Here is a 16,547-nt window from a genome sequence, read left to right on the forward strand (position 1 = left end):
GCAATCAATTAATTACATAATTAGTGTATTGTATCTTTAACCTAGCACTATGAAGTCGGACTAGAATAATTTAGAATGATTTTGTTGTAGTGTTTGAAGCTCATGGAATGTTACTACCCAAGTAGCTACATCTACTGTAACTTAAAGCTAACCATCAATATAATTTGTTTTTGTTGGGGGGACTCCAGAGTAAATATAAACATATTGGCAGTCACTTTAAAACTGCTTTACATACAAGGTTGGTAGAAAACATTTGACAGACTATAGCCTTGAAACAAATGATAGGCAGTTAACCCTGTAATCGAATTAGAACATCGTTGTGAGGTTGAATGTCTTCAATAACTGTTTTTTCGGGACAACATTCTCCCTATTTTTTCCTGAAACCTCTGCCTTCCAGTTGTTTGCCCAAATGACCAAGGACAGCAAGTGTTGATTGGCTACTAAACTGCAGGGTACCTCACAATTGAGCTCAATCTGTGACAACAAGGTGCAGGGCTGGATGAACACAGCAGGCCAAGCAGCATCACAGGAGCAGAGAGGCTGACGTTTCGGGCCTAGACCCTTCATCAGAAAAGGGGGAGGGGAAGGGGGTTTTGAAATAAATAGGGAGAGAGTGGGAGGCGGATAGAAGAGGGATAGAGGAGAGGATAGGTGGAGAGGAAACAAACAGGTCGAAGAGGCGGGGATGGAGCCAGTAAAGGTGAGTGTAGGTAGGGAGTTAGGAAGGGGATAGGTCAGTCCAGGGAGGACGGACAGGTCAAGGGGGCGGGATGAGGTTGGTCGGTAGGAGATGGAGGTGCGGCTTGAGGTGGGAGGAGGGGATAGGTGGGAGGAAGAACAGGTTAGGGAGGCAGGGACGAGCTGGACTGGTACCTACCTACACTCACCTTTACTGGCTCCATCCCTGCCTCTTCGACCTGTTTGTTTCCTCTCCACCTATCCTCTCCTCTATCCATCTTCTATCCGCCTCCCACTCTCTCCCTATTTATTTCAAAACCCCCTTCCCCTCCCCCTTTTCTGATGAAGGGTCTAGGCCCGAAACGTCAGCCTCTCTGCTCCTGTGATGCTGCTTGGCCTGCTGTGTTCATCCAGCCCTGCACCTTGTTGTCACAGATTCTCCAGCATCTGCAGTTCCTACTATCTCTGAGCTCAATCTGTCTTCACCCAACATCCCAGTGCAGAATCTTCCAGCAGGAGTCACTGAAGCACACAGGAGCAGCAACCACTCCAGAACTTCAAATCCCCAGATTAAATGAGCCCGAGGCCAACATTCAGCCAGGTTAAATTGCAGAAATATGTTCAGTGAAAAATGCACACCAGGATATATGTACAGCAACTCAAAATTGATTGGAATCGTCTTGCCCAATGGGAATATTACATGTCCTAAAGTGTTTGATTTTAGGTTGTTTGCTTTCTCATTGATCAATGCACTGAGGACATTAGGTCAGATCTTTATGAGCACAGCTTTCGAAAAACACAACCTTTTGATTTCAACAGCACAAGTCTGCTCTCCTACATTGTCCTGCAGGTAAGCCTATTTGAACAGTTTAAATTAAGGCCAATTGATTTAGATTACAAACTCATGTCAAAAGTGGTGATAATTTATTGAGGAGCTGGTGTATTTTACTAGAATGAACATTTGCATTTTACAGAAAGGATTAATTCTGAAAAGTGCTCTTTTGGGCAGAAGAATGATATCAAATCCTTTTAATAGTCATGAGCAGAAACAGATTCTGAAAAAGTCCACATGGAACAATTTTTTTAAAAAAATGTATCATTTATGCAATAGGATTTTAAAAAGAAATTAACAAAATTTTCAATTTTCCTTTGGGGTAACAGGTTATGTGGAACAGAAATATCATGTCTTTGTTTTGTATATTCCAACAACTGTCCTCAGGGGTTGTTCACAAATCACCCTCCAATAAATTAACATTTGTGGCGTTTAGAAAAAATAATCCTTTCCAAGTGGAGGTGGAAAAAAAAGTGATTTTCAAAACTGCTTTGAAAATTACTTCATCTTTTACAATGCATGCCATTTACAAGTCAAGGTAGCAGCTGGGTAACTCATTCTACTGCACTACCCTCATGCAACCATGCCAAGCTATGTTTAACTTAACTGTGCCTTTATGGTTATAAAGACAAAGAGAACTGGATATCCTTGGTCGCAGGACAAACAGGTGTTGTGGGAAATAAAGCTTCCAAGATGAATTCTGCCTCTTAAAAACAAATACTTTAAAAACTCCGACTCCTCACTTTAAAAGACAACATCAGAAATGAATAACTTCTCCTTTCTCTTTCAGGCCTTTTAAAGAAATATATTTAAAAATCTCATTTTTTATTGGTGGGTCCTTATTTGTTAAGTTTAATTATTGATAATAATTACTAGTTTACAAATGTACTGAAGATAACTCAGCACAAGTGTGTCACAATGTCAGCTGTAGCTGAGGTGATCACAGTCTCAGCCCTGAGTTAGAAGGTTATGGATTTAAGTTGCACTGCAGGACTTGTGCACAAAAATCAAGGCCAATATTCCAATGCAGTACTGAGGGACTTCTGCGCTGAAAGAAACATGGTGATGATGAGATGTTCAATAGTTCTGTCTATTCTCAGTTGGCCATCCAAGATTTCTTTGAACTATTTTGAAGAAAAAGCACAGTAGCTATTTCTGATGTCCTGATGTATACTTATCCTTCAATTATCACCACAAAACAGGTTATATGGTCATTATCACCATTTATTTGTAGTGGCTTGCTGCATGCAAAATGATTATGGCGTTTCCTACATTACTGAGATCACAGCTCAGAGATACTCCCAATGTCTAAAGTGGTTCGGGGTGTCACATGGAAGGCACTATATAAATGCAAGTCTTTACACACCTCTGTAGACATAAGACTATTAAATATTTAACGACAAAACAGACATTGGAAGAGAAAGATGGAAGAAAGGGAGAAGATCTGAAAGATAAATGCATGACATTTGCATTCATACAGAACTTTCTACATTCTCAGGAAAATCCCAAAGTACTGAAGAGCTAACCAGTTACCTCTGTAGCAAAGTCACTGTTGTTGTGTAATAAGCTAATTGGGCATAAGAAAATAAATGTCTACTTAACTGTTCTTTATGATATTTGTTGAGAAATGAATGTTGATTAGGACACCATAAGAATCTGCATTTTCTCAAAAAAAAAGATGAAATCTTTTACATCCACATCAAATAGGGCTGTCAGTTTAAATATCTCATCTGAAAGATGGCAATTCCCATGAGCACGCAAGGAATGTCCTCTTATATGATGTACTTAAGGAGTCCTAGCAAAACTGGAATCAACGGGAATCAGGGAGAAAACTTTCTGCTGGTTGTAATTATACCTGACACAAAGGAAAATGGTTGTGGGTGTTGGAGGTCAGTCATCTCAACTCTACGATATCTCTACAGGAGTTCCTCAGGGCAATGTCCTAGACCAAACAATCTTCAGCTGCTTTATCAATTACATGCCCTTCATCAGGAGGACAGAAATGGGGATGTTCGCTGATGATTACACAATGATCAGGACCATTCAATTCTCAGAGACTAAAGCATTCCATATTCAAACACAACAACATTTGGACATTATGCAGGCTTAAGCTGAAAACTGGCATGTATTATTTCCACCTTACGAATGTCAGGCAATGACCATCTCCAACAAGAGATAATCTAATCACTGCCCCTTGACATTTAATGATGTTGCCATCACTGAATCCCTCCACTGTCAACATCCTGCGGCTACTATTGACCAGAAACTTAACTAGACTGACCACATAAACACAATGGTTATAAGAGCAAGTCAGAGGCTAAAAATATTGTAGCAAATAACTCACCTCCTGACTCCCCAAACCCAGTCCATCATTTACAAAGGTACAAGTCAGGAATGTGATGAAACACTCGCAACTTGAGTAGATGGGTGCAACTCCAGCAACACTCAAGCTGACACCATTCAGGACAAAGTTGCATACTTGATTGGCACATCCACAAGCATCCATCTCTTCGGCTACCATCACTCAATGGCAGCAGGGTGTACTATCTACAAGACGCACTGCAGAAATTCAATGATCCTCAGACAGCACCATCCAAACCCACAATCATTTCCATCTCTAAGGACAAGGGCAGCAGATACATGGGAGCACCACCATCTACAAATTCCCCTCCAAGCCACTCCACACCCACCTTTATTCAAAATCCCGGAATTCTCTCTTTCACAACACTGTGGGTCCACTTACAATGCACGGACTGCACCAATTCAAGAAGACAGCTCACTACCACTTTCTTGACAGCAACTACAGACGGGCAATAAATGCTCACCCAACTAGTGACACCTATATCCAACAAGTGAAGAAGTGGAATGGGGTTTGAACCCAAAACCTTGCAAAAACCCACTGTAGCAACTTGACACTTGCTAAATTTATATCTTCCAGACGTTGCATCTTTGTTGCAAGCATGTTGGCGCATAATTTGCAAGCATCTCTAAATAACACTTCTGAAGTTTAAAATTTTAAATTTCAGATCTTCGTGGTTGGCATTTTGTGCAGATGGGGAAATAAACAGAGGGCAAGAACATATTTTATTCATATTCAAAATAGTAAAGAGTAAATTAGAGCTCTGTTTTGAAGTGATTTTGTTGGTTTTCAGCTCATTGTTTGCACACGTATCTGTCTGTCTCTCTCAAACCAAATGAAATTAATTTATTGGAATCTCTATGCCATCAAATTTTATCCTACACACTTTCCAACTCCTAATAAAAAAGTTAAAACAATTAGAGGATTTGTTGCAGCTTCAAAAGTAACTTCTTTCCTGATAAGTGAATAAATTATCAGTAAAGGTACTCAACAGTTTTTCTCACTCAGCTTGACACGTTTTCCAAAGTTTATAAAACAAAAACTGTGTACCATGTGCTCACCAGCTAACTATTGCATTTTTGTAATCACTTTGTACACAGAGCAACTTTGTTTTGCAGGAAACACCATCCAAACTTTCCTGAGAAAAAGGAGTCTCTTCAAGTAAGTTTAAAGAACAGGTAAGCAAACATTTGGTTAAAAAAGTTCAGTTCAGCTGATGCAATGGTGCTGAAACATCCTTGAAATTAAAGATGCCATACACCTGCTCAGGCTGGACTATTCAAAACCAATGTGCCAGAAGTCTCAAATCTAGGCAAAAATGTCAAATCTGGGGACAGACTTTTGAGAGCGCTTGCGGGCATCATTTTGAACAAAACACTAAAATATACTTTGAACAACATAAAATTGATAAACCTACAGTTGCTTTTGTTTCAGAACTTTTAAACATTTTTTGACACAAACTAGTCACATAGAGTAAAGGGCATTTTTTTTTCTAGAAGGTATTTGGAAGTAATGGGCAGGGGGTGGAAGGGACAAAAACAAAGTTGCTGGAAAAGCTCAGCATCTGTAAAGAAAAAAAAAAGAGTTAACGTTTCAGGTCCAGTGACCCTTCCTCAGAACTGACAGAACTTAGAGGGTGGAAGGGGATGGTTAATGATAAAGCCCTTGATCTTGGTACAGTGAGAAGCATGCCAAATGATTTCTGAACAAGGCATGCATGCAGGCAAGAATTTTCTTATTCTATACATTTTGCTGGTTGGGGTTCCTAGGGAATGTCTTATGATTAGACACAACTTGCTGCCAGTCTGGTTTGATCAGGATTATCACTGCACTTAACCACAGTGCTCCTCCGTCCTTTCATGACTGCAGAGATCAAAAATAAACATTTTTCTTGATTCATTATAGTACTCAAAATCAGTTATGGATCTATGTTACAAACAACAATTTTAGAAGCATCATTATAGCAGTTTAAGCTAAAAGATAAGCCCTGTGATCATTCACAATTCTTCAGATGAATCAGATCAGAATTCAACCATATGGTCAAACGTCCAAAGGTAATTAACTCTTACGAAGTTTTGACATATTTTACCATTATCTACAAATAAGTCAATGCAGATACAGTATTCATAAATAAGTCAAATAATAGGTAAAGTTGCTATAATCCCAGAGAACCATAGGGCTGCTCTCTCATTTGAGAGAGACAACTAGTGCTGGTTAAACCACACCTCAGGTGAGGGGACAGCTCAAGAAGTTGGGACCTTATGATGACCTCAGCTGGTATGTGGCTGTTGACATCAATCACTCTGCATGACAAACCAGCCATCCAACCAACTGAGCTAGCCAATCTCCATGTTTATTAATAACTGATGAAACACTTCATTGCTACACATTCTGTATGACTACATTAACCCTAGAACGCATTGGTTTGAATCTTCCGAGGAACCGGAATGACTGTCACTTTGCACCTACATTTTTTGCACTATAACCAAGCTCTACATTTCTGGCCAGGATTTCTGATCGTGGCTTCTTCAGAAATGCAGAGTACCCCTTACATTCAACTGTTCTCTGTAGAGCGGGTTAGTGAGGAAATGCAAAGCTACTGCAACTTTTTAGGGACAGGTTGCTTATTCGGTTAAGAGTTTGAATATCTAAATCTTGAGTTGACGGTGTTTTTCCAGCTGTGTTTCAGAGCTGGAAACACATTCAAAAATAATGTCTATGTTTGTAGAGTTCCTGCGGATGGCATTTCTTTGTTTCGTGGCAACTCTCCCCAAAATCCCTGATAATGCTCTCCCCTCATCCTCAAACGTGGTCAAAACCCACAGCCTTCCAACTCGTCGTCCTCCTCCATCTGACGCAAACATTTTCCCCCTCTTAACTAGAATGTTCTTCCTTCTCCCTCACCCCCACCAGTCTCTCTCTCTCTCTCTCGCTGACCACATTTACCTCCCTCTCATTCCACAAGAAAGCACCACCATTACACACCCCACCTACCCCCACACCCTCCTGGCAATGCCAGCTCTCTTGATGCCAGCCAGACAAAAGCCAAGGATTCCAAGGGGGTGAAGCGGACTGGAGCAGGGGAAGTGGGTGAGCACCCACGGGTGGAGTGGAGGAAGAGCAAGCAGAATTGATGGTAGGTTGGGGGAAGTCCACAGACGCTAACTGTGGTGCAAAGGAAAGCTGAGAGCTGTCCAGGAGCTGGGGTAGGAAGGGTGTGAACCCAAAAGGCACCAGGGCTGAACACTGTTGTGGTACTTTGGCCCACTAGCTGATTTACCTGGAACAATGCTTTAATCAATCTGTTCAAACACGTCATGACACATCTCTAGATCAAGTTGGACTCGAATGTAGGTCTTCACAAGAAGCCCCATGAGCAGCATTGTGAGCAGTTATGAAAGCCTTAAAGTCAATCTGCCTATAGACGGGTTAAGTATGGCATAAAATAGGCCACATCTGCGTTTCTGACTAAATGACCCCACTGTCATTGGAATCTCAGAGCAGTGTGGGCAGGGTAAAACCAGAGACCAGACATTTAAGCTTCCCCCTTAATAACATGGGTTAGGATTCCATCAGGGTCCCGAGCATCAGCGACACATGTTGAGGTGGAGGCCTGTCGGAAGATTTGGGCCACCTGTTTAATAATCGTTTTTATTATTTTACTGCAAGTCTCATTTCTCCCATTTGGCTCCAACAGAAGCAAATCTCTGCAAAATGAAGCTCATATTCCTTATTCTGAGTGCCTACATTGTGCCTACATTTTGTGGAGTTAAGCCTTTAGAGAAACACTTCTCTGTCACTGCAACAGACAAACCGCCGAGCTCTCAAACCGGTCTGGACAGTGAGGATCCAGACTTGGAAAGTATTCAAATGCAATTCCATAAAGATAACACCTTAACACAAGATCTCCTTCCAGAAGAAGAGGAAGAAGACGACTACGACTACCTGGATTTTGATACTCTATTGGGGAAGGAGGACGATGATTATATTGATGCGATTGATGAGATAGAAGATGTGCCAGAAATAGACACAGATCTTGAACCCTCAGATCCAGCGACCAAACGAGCCAAGCTACTCAAGCTATTCCGTGGCAAAACCAGGATTCAACGCTTGAACACTGTGAATGCAAACTTTGCTTTTGGTCTTTACAGAAGCATCAGGAACGCTGTTGACCAGTCTGATAACATACTGCTAGCTCCTGTTGGCATTTCAATAACCCTGGGCATGGTCTCTTTAGGCGCAAGACATGAAACTCATCAGCAGCTTTTCAACGCACTTGGTTTTGCAGATTTTGTAAACGCAAGTGTAAAATATGACACAATGACCGTTCACAACCTCTTCCACAGGCTAACCCATCGCCTCTTTCGTCATAACTTTGGTTACACTCTCCGGGCTGTTAATAACCTATTCATACGCCAGGATGCAAAGATTCTGAGCAACTTCACACAAAATATGAAAACCTACTACTTCGTCGAGCCTTTGTCAGCCAACTTTTCGGACCCTGCATTGATCAGTAAATTAAATGAACGCATTTTGAAGATCACCAAAGGACTAATTAAGGATGCCCTAAAAACGATAGATCCACAGACTCTGATCATGATTCTGAACTGCTTCTACTTGAAAGGTAAACTTATTTAGTTACATATTCAGCCAACATATTTCCAAACACAGCGCACTGTATCGTAACTTCATTATATTTGGTGGGATAATAAATTTCACCCATCATAATACCATAAATACAAAACATTATTTTATTCACAAAAGGACAATGTACCTAACTTTTTTTAAAATTACAATTCAAGTTGTCAAGCCTAAATCACATATTTAAACGATAAACATATGTGCAGGCAGTCCGTGAATTACAAATATCCAACTTACGAGATTCCATACCAATATTAATTTTAAAGATCCAACATGTGAACGTTTTCTTGTATTTACAGGCATCAATTTAATATTGTATGGTATTATAGATCAACTTGCAAACAAACACCATCAGAACAGAACACATTCGCAACCCAGAGACTGACTATACACCTATGCAACCACAATCCATCCAAATTTTACATTCACTTCAAAAGAATAGTCTTAGAATGCAGCACTGGATGACCTGGGGGTGGGTGCAGCTTTCAAAGAGGTATATAAAACTGATAGGTTGCAGTAAGCAGACTTAATTCTATAAAAAAGGAACATTTTAAACTCTTAAGTTTGCTATCGCATTGATTTTCTTTCAAGTATTTAGTGTTTAATTGACCATAAAAGACTATCCACGTCCCTTAGACACGTTTTTCAAACATTAAATCGTAGAAAAAAAATTAAAAACTTCATTTTAACTTAAAATAATTTGCTGCTCTGTGAAAATATGGAAAGTACAATGAAATTCTAAAATCAGGAATCCTGAGCTCAAATGCAGTAATGTAATGTGACCTCTCCCCACCCAACACAGGAACTTGGGAAACTAAATTTCCGACCGAAAGGACATCCACAGGTTCGTTCTGGTTGAACGAAAGGAAAGTGGTGCGAGTGCCTATGATGCATACAAAGGGAAACTTCTTGGCAGCTGCAGATCGTGAACTAGAGTGTGACATTCTCCAGCTGCCCTACGTGGGAAACATCAGCATGCTGATCGTGGTACCCCGTAAATTCTCTGGCATGAGGACCATCGAAAAGCAGCTGATATCTGAAGTGGTGGTGAAGTGGTTAAACAGCATGACTAACAGGTACATTTTGAACATTCAACCACATATATGGAAGCTAAAATCATTGGACTAGCATTTCAGAGAGCTAGACTAAATGCTTAGGGGATATGGGCTCAAAATCTATCTCGGTAGGCAATGGAATTTAAATTCAATTGAGAAAGATCAGGAAATGAAAGTTAGTTTCATGGTGACCATTACAGAGACTATCACACATCCTTCTGATACATTTGTCCTTTACGGAAGGAAATCTGCCATCCTTACCTGGTCTGGCCTACATGTGTCTCCAGACCCACAGCAATGCGCTTGGCTCTTCATTGCCCTAATCGTTCAGTTCTAGGCTTATCTGGAATGGGCAACAAATGCTGGCCTTGTCAGCAATGCTTACATCCCATGAAAAAAGAAACAATAAGTAATAGTGTGCAGTTTAAAATTCGAAGAGATTTCAGAAAACTGAACAGTTGTTCACTGACACACAAGACTGAGTTCCAAAGAAGAGTCAAACTGAATACGAAACATGAACTCTGTTTCTCTCTCCACAGCTGCTGGCTAGTCTACTGAGTTTTTCTAGTGCTTTCTGCTCTTATTTTCAAATAAGAATCTCAAATCTCCAGCATCTGCAGTATTTTGCTTCTGCCTTGGCATTAAAAGTGCTACAGATTTAAAAATGATCTGCAGCACAAGCTCTTTTACAAAGGTATCTTTTTATTAAGTGATGAAAAGAAGTTCAATGCTTATAGAATTTCGACACGTTTAAAGAAACTATAATGAATTAAAGCCAGTTATGTTACTTTCAGGAATGAATTTGTGTGGCAAGAATAATAAGGTCCTACATGACAAGCTAACTATTCTGTGAGGAATCAAAACTATGGGACATTTGTAGCCCTCATAGCCTAGCAATACTGCTCAAAAAGCCCAAGAGTCCTGCACAGTGTTTTTTCGAGAGTGTGGTGATTTTCATATGGGCACAGGATAAAGTCCCCATAGTCCCAGCAAACCATTGGGCTGCATTCTCAAAAAAGAGGGGTAACCGAGGGTTTAACCATGTCGTAGGCGAGGGAAGAGGTCCAGAAGGTGGGATCTTCAAGATGACCTCAGCTGGCATGGGAATTGAACTCATGCTGTTGACGTCACTCTGGATCACAAATCAGCCATCCAGCCAACTGAGCTAACCTATTTCTCCCCCCCCCCCCCCCCACCTCCGTCCCACCTTTAAATATTGTTGCAAGGCATGCACTTGCATACAAAGCAATTTAAAGCGTCACAATTAACAAGCTTGTCTTGATGTACAGAAGAACATTCAGGTGGTTGTGCCAAGATAGAACATTGATTCTGCAAGAACTGCAGATGCTGGAGTCAGAGATAACACAGTGTGCAGCTGGGGGAACACAGCAGGCCAGGCAGCATCAGAGGAGCAGGAAGGCTGACGTTTCGGGTCAGGACCCTTCTTCAGAAATGTCAGCTTTCCTGTTCCTCTGATGCTGCCTGGCCTGCTGTGTTCCTCCAGCTCCACACTGTGTTATCATTGATTCTGGGATATTTTGTCTGAGTTTTCTACTCATTGGCTTCTACTGTTTGAACAGAAAGGGGTGGGTTTTAAGCAATTTTGGAGATTTTTATCAGGATGGAACCAGTTTGGAAGGATTACAGTGAAATGAAGAGATGAGAGAAATTAGGATTAATTATACCTGATGTAGTACAGGCTAGCACAGTTGTTCAATTAAATGGAGGTTTGATAAGAGTAGATATATAGAAATTTTGTGTTTTTTTTTTGGCAGCAGGGCCAGTGATCACATAGGAGAAAACCAGTTGAGACTATCTGAAATGGACTGTCCGATAATAACTTTTTATAGGAAATTAGACTGCAAAGCAATGGGAAAAAGAAACAGGGACAGACACTAAACATTTGGTTTTGCTGATGGGCAAATGCCTCCTTCTGTGCTGAGATTCTATACGCCTGAGGAACAGAGGCCTCATTCATTGAAGGAATGAAACTTCAAGGTGATGTGACAAGTGAAGAGAACAAGTTCTGTTCAGGCAGTTGTATTGTTTGAAATAAATGAGAATGAAAGGATTAGGAGGCATTAGCTTAAAATATGAGAACAGAATTGAGTTAGATGTCAGAAATTGCTTCTAGGAGAGTCAGTGACCTCTGGAATAGATTACCAAATGTTTGCTACATATGGCAAAAGAATGAACTGGATGAGTTCCAGAGAGTCACAGGTTGCTGAAGTGATAGAAGTTAGGTGATTGGAAGCTGTAATTATGGCCTCCGCTTTTGTAGTTTCCTGGAGTTTACATCCAACTGTCTTCAAGGGTCACAGTTTAAACTGAAGGCATGATAGACCTCATGTGCGCTAAGTAGATGCCTGCGCATATTTCTTTTGCGTAAACTGACATGGCCACTCTGTGCCCAGTAGGGATTCCCACATATGCCACAAAGAAAAGCTTACTGCTCTACCCAAAAACTTTGAGGGCAACTCAGCCATACCAAAAGAGACAAGGCACGGTGGTCATTAAGTGACCTAGCCGGAGTAAGATGTAAAAAGGAAAGGGTAAGAGGTAATTAGGCACACTTTCACAAGACCTTAGCACTTGCTGATAATCCCATTCAGAGGAATTACAGGATGGCTGGTCCAAGAGATGGAAAGGAAATTTTTTTTTTTTTTTTTTTTAAATTCATTCACAGGACGAGGGTATCGCTGGCTAAGCAGCATTTACTGCCCATCCCTAATTGCCCAGAGGGCAGTTATGAGTCAACCATATTGCTGTGGGTCTGGATTCACCTGTAGGCCAGACCAGGATGGCAGTTTCCTTCCTTAAAGGACATTAGTGAACCAGATGGGTTTTTCCTGACAATTGACAATGGATTCACGGTCATCATTAGACTCTTAATTCCAGATATTTTATTGAATTCAAATTCCACCATATGCCATGGTGGGGTTCGAACCCTTACACTTAAATCCATGGTCCCTCTCAACTGAAGGGCCACATCTATGCCCTCTTTACATTGCTCCTGGGCTCAAGAGACAGGCCATTTATTGGGGCAGAGGTAGAGGAGCTTTATCTGCATTTGACTGTGCTGGATATGACCCGACAGTGCTCAATTACGGTGCCTATAGTAAGAATAGCCCAATCTCCAGCCATATTACCTTTCACTACAATGAGCAGAAGAAATAAATAACAAGTAAAGACTGTAATCGCTCGGAATCACTGACACAAATACAAAGAAACAAATATCTGATTTCTGTAAGATGTCTTTTGAAGTAACATTTTAGCAATTAAAGCACTATAAAAATAAGAAGAAACAAAGGAAGAAAGAATTTTGTCCAAAACTAATTCTGAATACAATTTTTGTTTTTTTTTTTTTTAAGAACACGAAGAGTGGTGCTTCCCAGATTCAATCTAGAGAAGCACTATGACCTGGTGCCATACCTGAAGACTTTGGGATTGACATTACCTTTCCAAGCAGATGCAGATTTTACTGGAATATCAACTAAGGAGAATCTGGGCATTAACCTGGTAGGAGTTCCATTGTGCACCCACACACAAACACAAATACACAGCCCAAATATAATGGGCACAGAAATGTAGCAAGCTGTAACAAAAGCAGAAATTGCTGGAGAAACTCAGCAGATCTGGCAGTATCCGTGAAAAGAAAAACAGCTTTAACGTTGAGTCCAATGACTGAAGAAGTTCTTAAGAAGGGTCACTGGACTTGAAACGTTAAGAGTCTTCCCTTCACATATGCTGCTCGACCTGCTGAATTTCTCCAGCAATTTCCGATTCTGTTTGTTTCAGATTTCCAGTATCCACAGTTGCTTACTTTATTATAGTAGCAAGGTGGGGCTGCAAAAGAAATCAGAATATTCAGCTAATTACACTCAACTGAGAAGGAAGTGGTAAGCAAAGATTAATCCGGCTCAATGTGATTTTGTTAAAACCTGTGAAAAATCAACACCACACGTTTTGCAGCAGGAACAAACCACATGGATAAAGGATAACGTTAGTTCTTGAGCTTTTTTTGACCACAGCTTGGGCTCCTAACTGATAGATGACTAAGTTTTAAATTGATGAAGAGATTTACAAATCTAAGGAGGTTCTTGGCTTGGAAGTCACCATCTCCAATCCACTTGGTCCCAAAATCTATAACTGGAAATAATGAAGCACATCTTCACCATCAGTTACTTATTGTCACAGGCAATACTAAAATGGGCAAAATTACACCTAGTTTCATATTCAAATGGTAAAACTGGCATCTAAAACCATCTTTTCAAAGCCCTGCTCATATCTCCTTTGCATTAGTGAAACTCCCTACCCTAAATCTCTCTCCTTCTTCAAGATGCACCTTCAACACTTACCTGTCCTATTAGCTTCTGGTGCAGTTCAATGTTACATTTTGTTTGGTAACATGTGAAACATTATGGAAAGTAATACATTAATAACATAACATTATATCGAACATATAACAGAGGAACAAGTCATTTGGCCCAACTAGTTTATCTTCAGTCTCGCCACATTCCATCTAACTGCTCAGTCTTTCCAGATATTGATTCTAATTTTTCTCATTTGTGCATCCAGTTTCCTTTTGAAAACATCTAAGTTATTTGCTTCAACCATCAAATAGATCCGAACAGTGCGGAGTTCTGATGACTACAAAGATTGTTTTGCTTGTTGACTTCAGATCTTTTTCCCTTCAAAATGGCAACACCCTAATTCAGTCCCTTGATATCATTTGCAAAATTGCCATTTAATGAAATCAAACTAAGACAAACCAGTAAAGAATAGAGAGGAGACTAAAATGACCTCTTTGCTTATGTTTCAATTCTTTCAGTTCAAACACCAAGGATCAATAACAGTGAATGAAGAAGGGACAACGGCAGCATCCATCACAACGGTTGGCTTTATGCCCCTTTCCTTGCAGAATGAATTTTCTGTCAACAAACCCTTCTTATTTCTCATATACGAGCACCGCACTGAATGTCTGCTGTACATGGGGCGAGTGACAAACCCACTGAATGACTAGTCACCAACTGGAAAAAAAGGTTATATAACTTCCAATAAATAGCCTAAGCTTTTCAGAAATAAAATAAAGTTTTGCATCACCAAGTATGAGAATGTAACAACTGTTAAGTAAATGAGCATTACTTTGTGGAAGAATATGTCAAAACAAATTTTTAAAGGAGAACCAACTCTGTCCGTCAATTTTTCTCTCACAAGATTGTACTTTCACCTATTATTAATGGTGGTTTGAATTTAACAGCTTGTGTTGCTATTGTATCTCTCTAATATTTTACAGTTGAACCCCAATACAACGGTCTTAGTATTATGACCTGAGGGAACATTGGATTGTTGGAGTTGTCAAACAGGACAACTATTCTGGCGGTTTTGGGTGGATGCAGAAAATCCCATGGCACAACTTTAAAAGTGGATACTCTAGATATCCTTCCTAACATTCAACTCCCAATCAACACAATCACAAACAGGTGAACATGTTAACCTAGGATTGCTGTTCATAAACCAGTTGCCACATTGGATTCAGGCTGTTTTTATGGAGGCCAAAGACTTCTGTTCCTAATAAGTTTATAAAATCAGAAGCTTTATTAGAAACAGTTTGCTCAGCATCTTACACTTGATTTCATCACGTCAATGACCTGCAAAGTTGCAACAAGGAAATGGTATCTCATGATCATTACTTGTGTTGGAAGATTAAACATTTACTTCCCACATAAAATCTATATCCACCTCTCCAAATACCTAAGCAATCCATGCAGTTTTTTGAATATTACAGAATTGTACTGTAACTTCCAGTAAACAAACATGCTATTTTTAAAATTAGAAGTTGGATCATTATCCAAAAAGGAAAAACTTGCTGGGCTACAGAGAAAATGCAGGACCATAGAACCAGGTGAATCAATTCTACAGAGGGCCAGCACATGGGTAATGGGTTGAACGGCCTCTTTCTGTGCTGTAATTTTGTTTTACATCTTGTTCAGAATTATAGCATGTTCTACAGCTGCAATCAGCATCCATTGTTCTTAGCGCTCATCATCACACAAAAGCAAACCATGCTGACAGATAGATCCATGTTGTCCTGTGCCGTGTTCGCAGCTGCTTATAAGGATTTATTGATCAGGTCACGTTGCATACATCAGTAGTGAAGCTGAGAGAGAGTTCCTGTAAGCCATCTCAAAATCCAAACTTTGAAGATCATTTCTTATCTCAACTGCATTTCTGTTATCTCAATAATTATGATAATACTCTTCTATGCAAAAAGGTGTTGGTTGTTTTTATTCCACTGATTCAAATTTAAAACCGGAAGAAATATTTATTCTAGAGTTAGTTATTTGATTACTTAAACCTTTCCCAATTTATATGATAATTAAAAATGGACATATATTTGTACGAATATATACGGTTAAAGAGAGTCACAGACTTATACAGACTCTTCCATCCAACTCATCCATATTGACCAGGTATCCTAAATTCAACTAGTCCCATTTGTGAGGATTTGGCCCATATCCCTCTAAATCCTTTCTATTCATATACCCATCCAGATGCCTTTTAAAATGTTTCAATTGTACCAGCCTCCACCATTTTCTCTGGCAGCTCATTCCATAAACGCACCACCCTCTGTGAAAAAGTTGTCCCTTAGGTCCCTTTTAAATCTTTCCCCTCTCACCTTAAACCTATGCCCTCTAGTTTAGACTTCCCTTGCCGGAGAGAAAGACCTTGGCTATTCACCCTATCCATGCCCCTCATGATTTTGTAAACCTCTACAAGGTCATCCCTCAACCTCCGACGCTCCAGGGAAAATAGCCCCAGCCTGTTCAGCCTCTCCCTCTAGTTCAAACCTTCCAATCCCAGCAATATCTTTGTAAATCTTTTCTGCACCCTTTCAAGTTTAACACCATCTTTCCTAAAGCAGGGAACCTGAACTGAATACAGTATTCCAAAAGTGGCTTAACCATTGCTCTGTACAGCC

The 16,547-nt window shown here is 40.2% G+C and overlaps 2 protein-coding genes across 3 annotated transcripts in view; one reads left to right on the forward strand and one right to left on the reverse strand.

Moving 5' to 3' along the window:
- The window catches only part of pi4kaa (phosphatidylinositol 4-kinase, catalytic, alpha a), a 97,769-nt gene that overhangs the window by 49,875 nt on the left and 31,347 nt on the right, over window positions 1–16,547 (reverse strand). The window lies entirely within an intron of this gene.
- serpind1 (serpin peptidase inhibitor, clade D (heparin cofactor), member 1) lies at window positions 1,444–15,838 on the forward strand. The gene is made up of 6 exons (XM_020532916.2): window positions 1,444–1,528; window positions 4,988–5,047; window positions 7,567–8,493; window positions 9,313–9,586; window positions 12,937–13,084; window positions 14,397–15,838. Exons 3-6 carry the CDS (start codon window positions 7,584–7,586, stop codon window positions 14,586–14,588), a joined length of 1,524 nt encoding a protein of 507 aa, XP_020388505.2. The 5' UTR covers window positions 1,444–1,528; window positions 4,988–5,047; window positions 7,567–7,583; the 3' UTR covers window positions 14,589–15,838.

The sequence above is a fragment of the Rhincodon typus genome, chromosome 24 (genome assembly GCF_021869965.1).
Source record: "Rhincodon typus isolate 14 chromosome 24, sRhiTyp1.1, whole genome shotgun sequence".
Lineage (NCBI taxonomy): Eukaryota > Metazoa > Chordata > Chondrichthyes > Orectolobiformes > Rhincodontidae > Rhincodon > Rhincodon typus.

Excerpts from the sequence above, each read along its gene's own strand:
- serpind1 (XM_020532916.2), top strand. The coding sequence starts at position 7,584 with ATGAAGCTCATATTCCTTATTCTGAGTGCCTACATTGTGCCTACATTT. Across the intron at positions 8,494-9,312 it reads GAACTGCTTCTACTTGAAAG|GAACTTGGGAAACTAAATTT; the intron begins GTAAACTTATTT and ends CACCCAACACAG. Across the intron at positions 13,085-14,396 it reads AGAATCTGGGCATTAACCTG|TTCAAACACCAAGGATCAAT; the intron begins GTAGGAGTTCCA and ends CAATTCTTTCAG.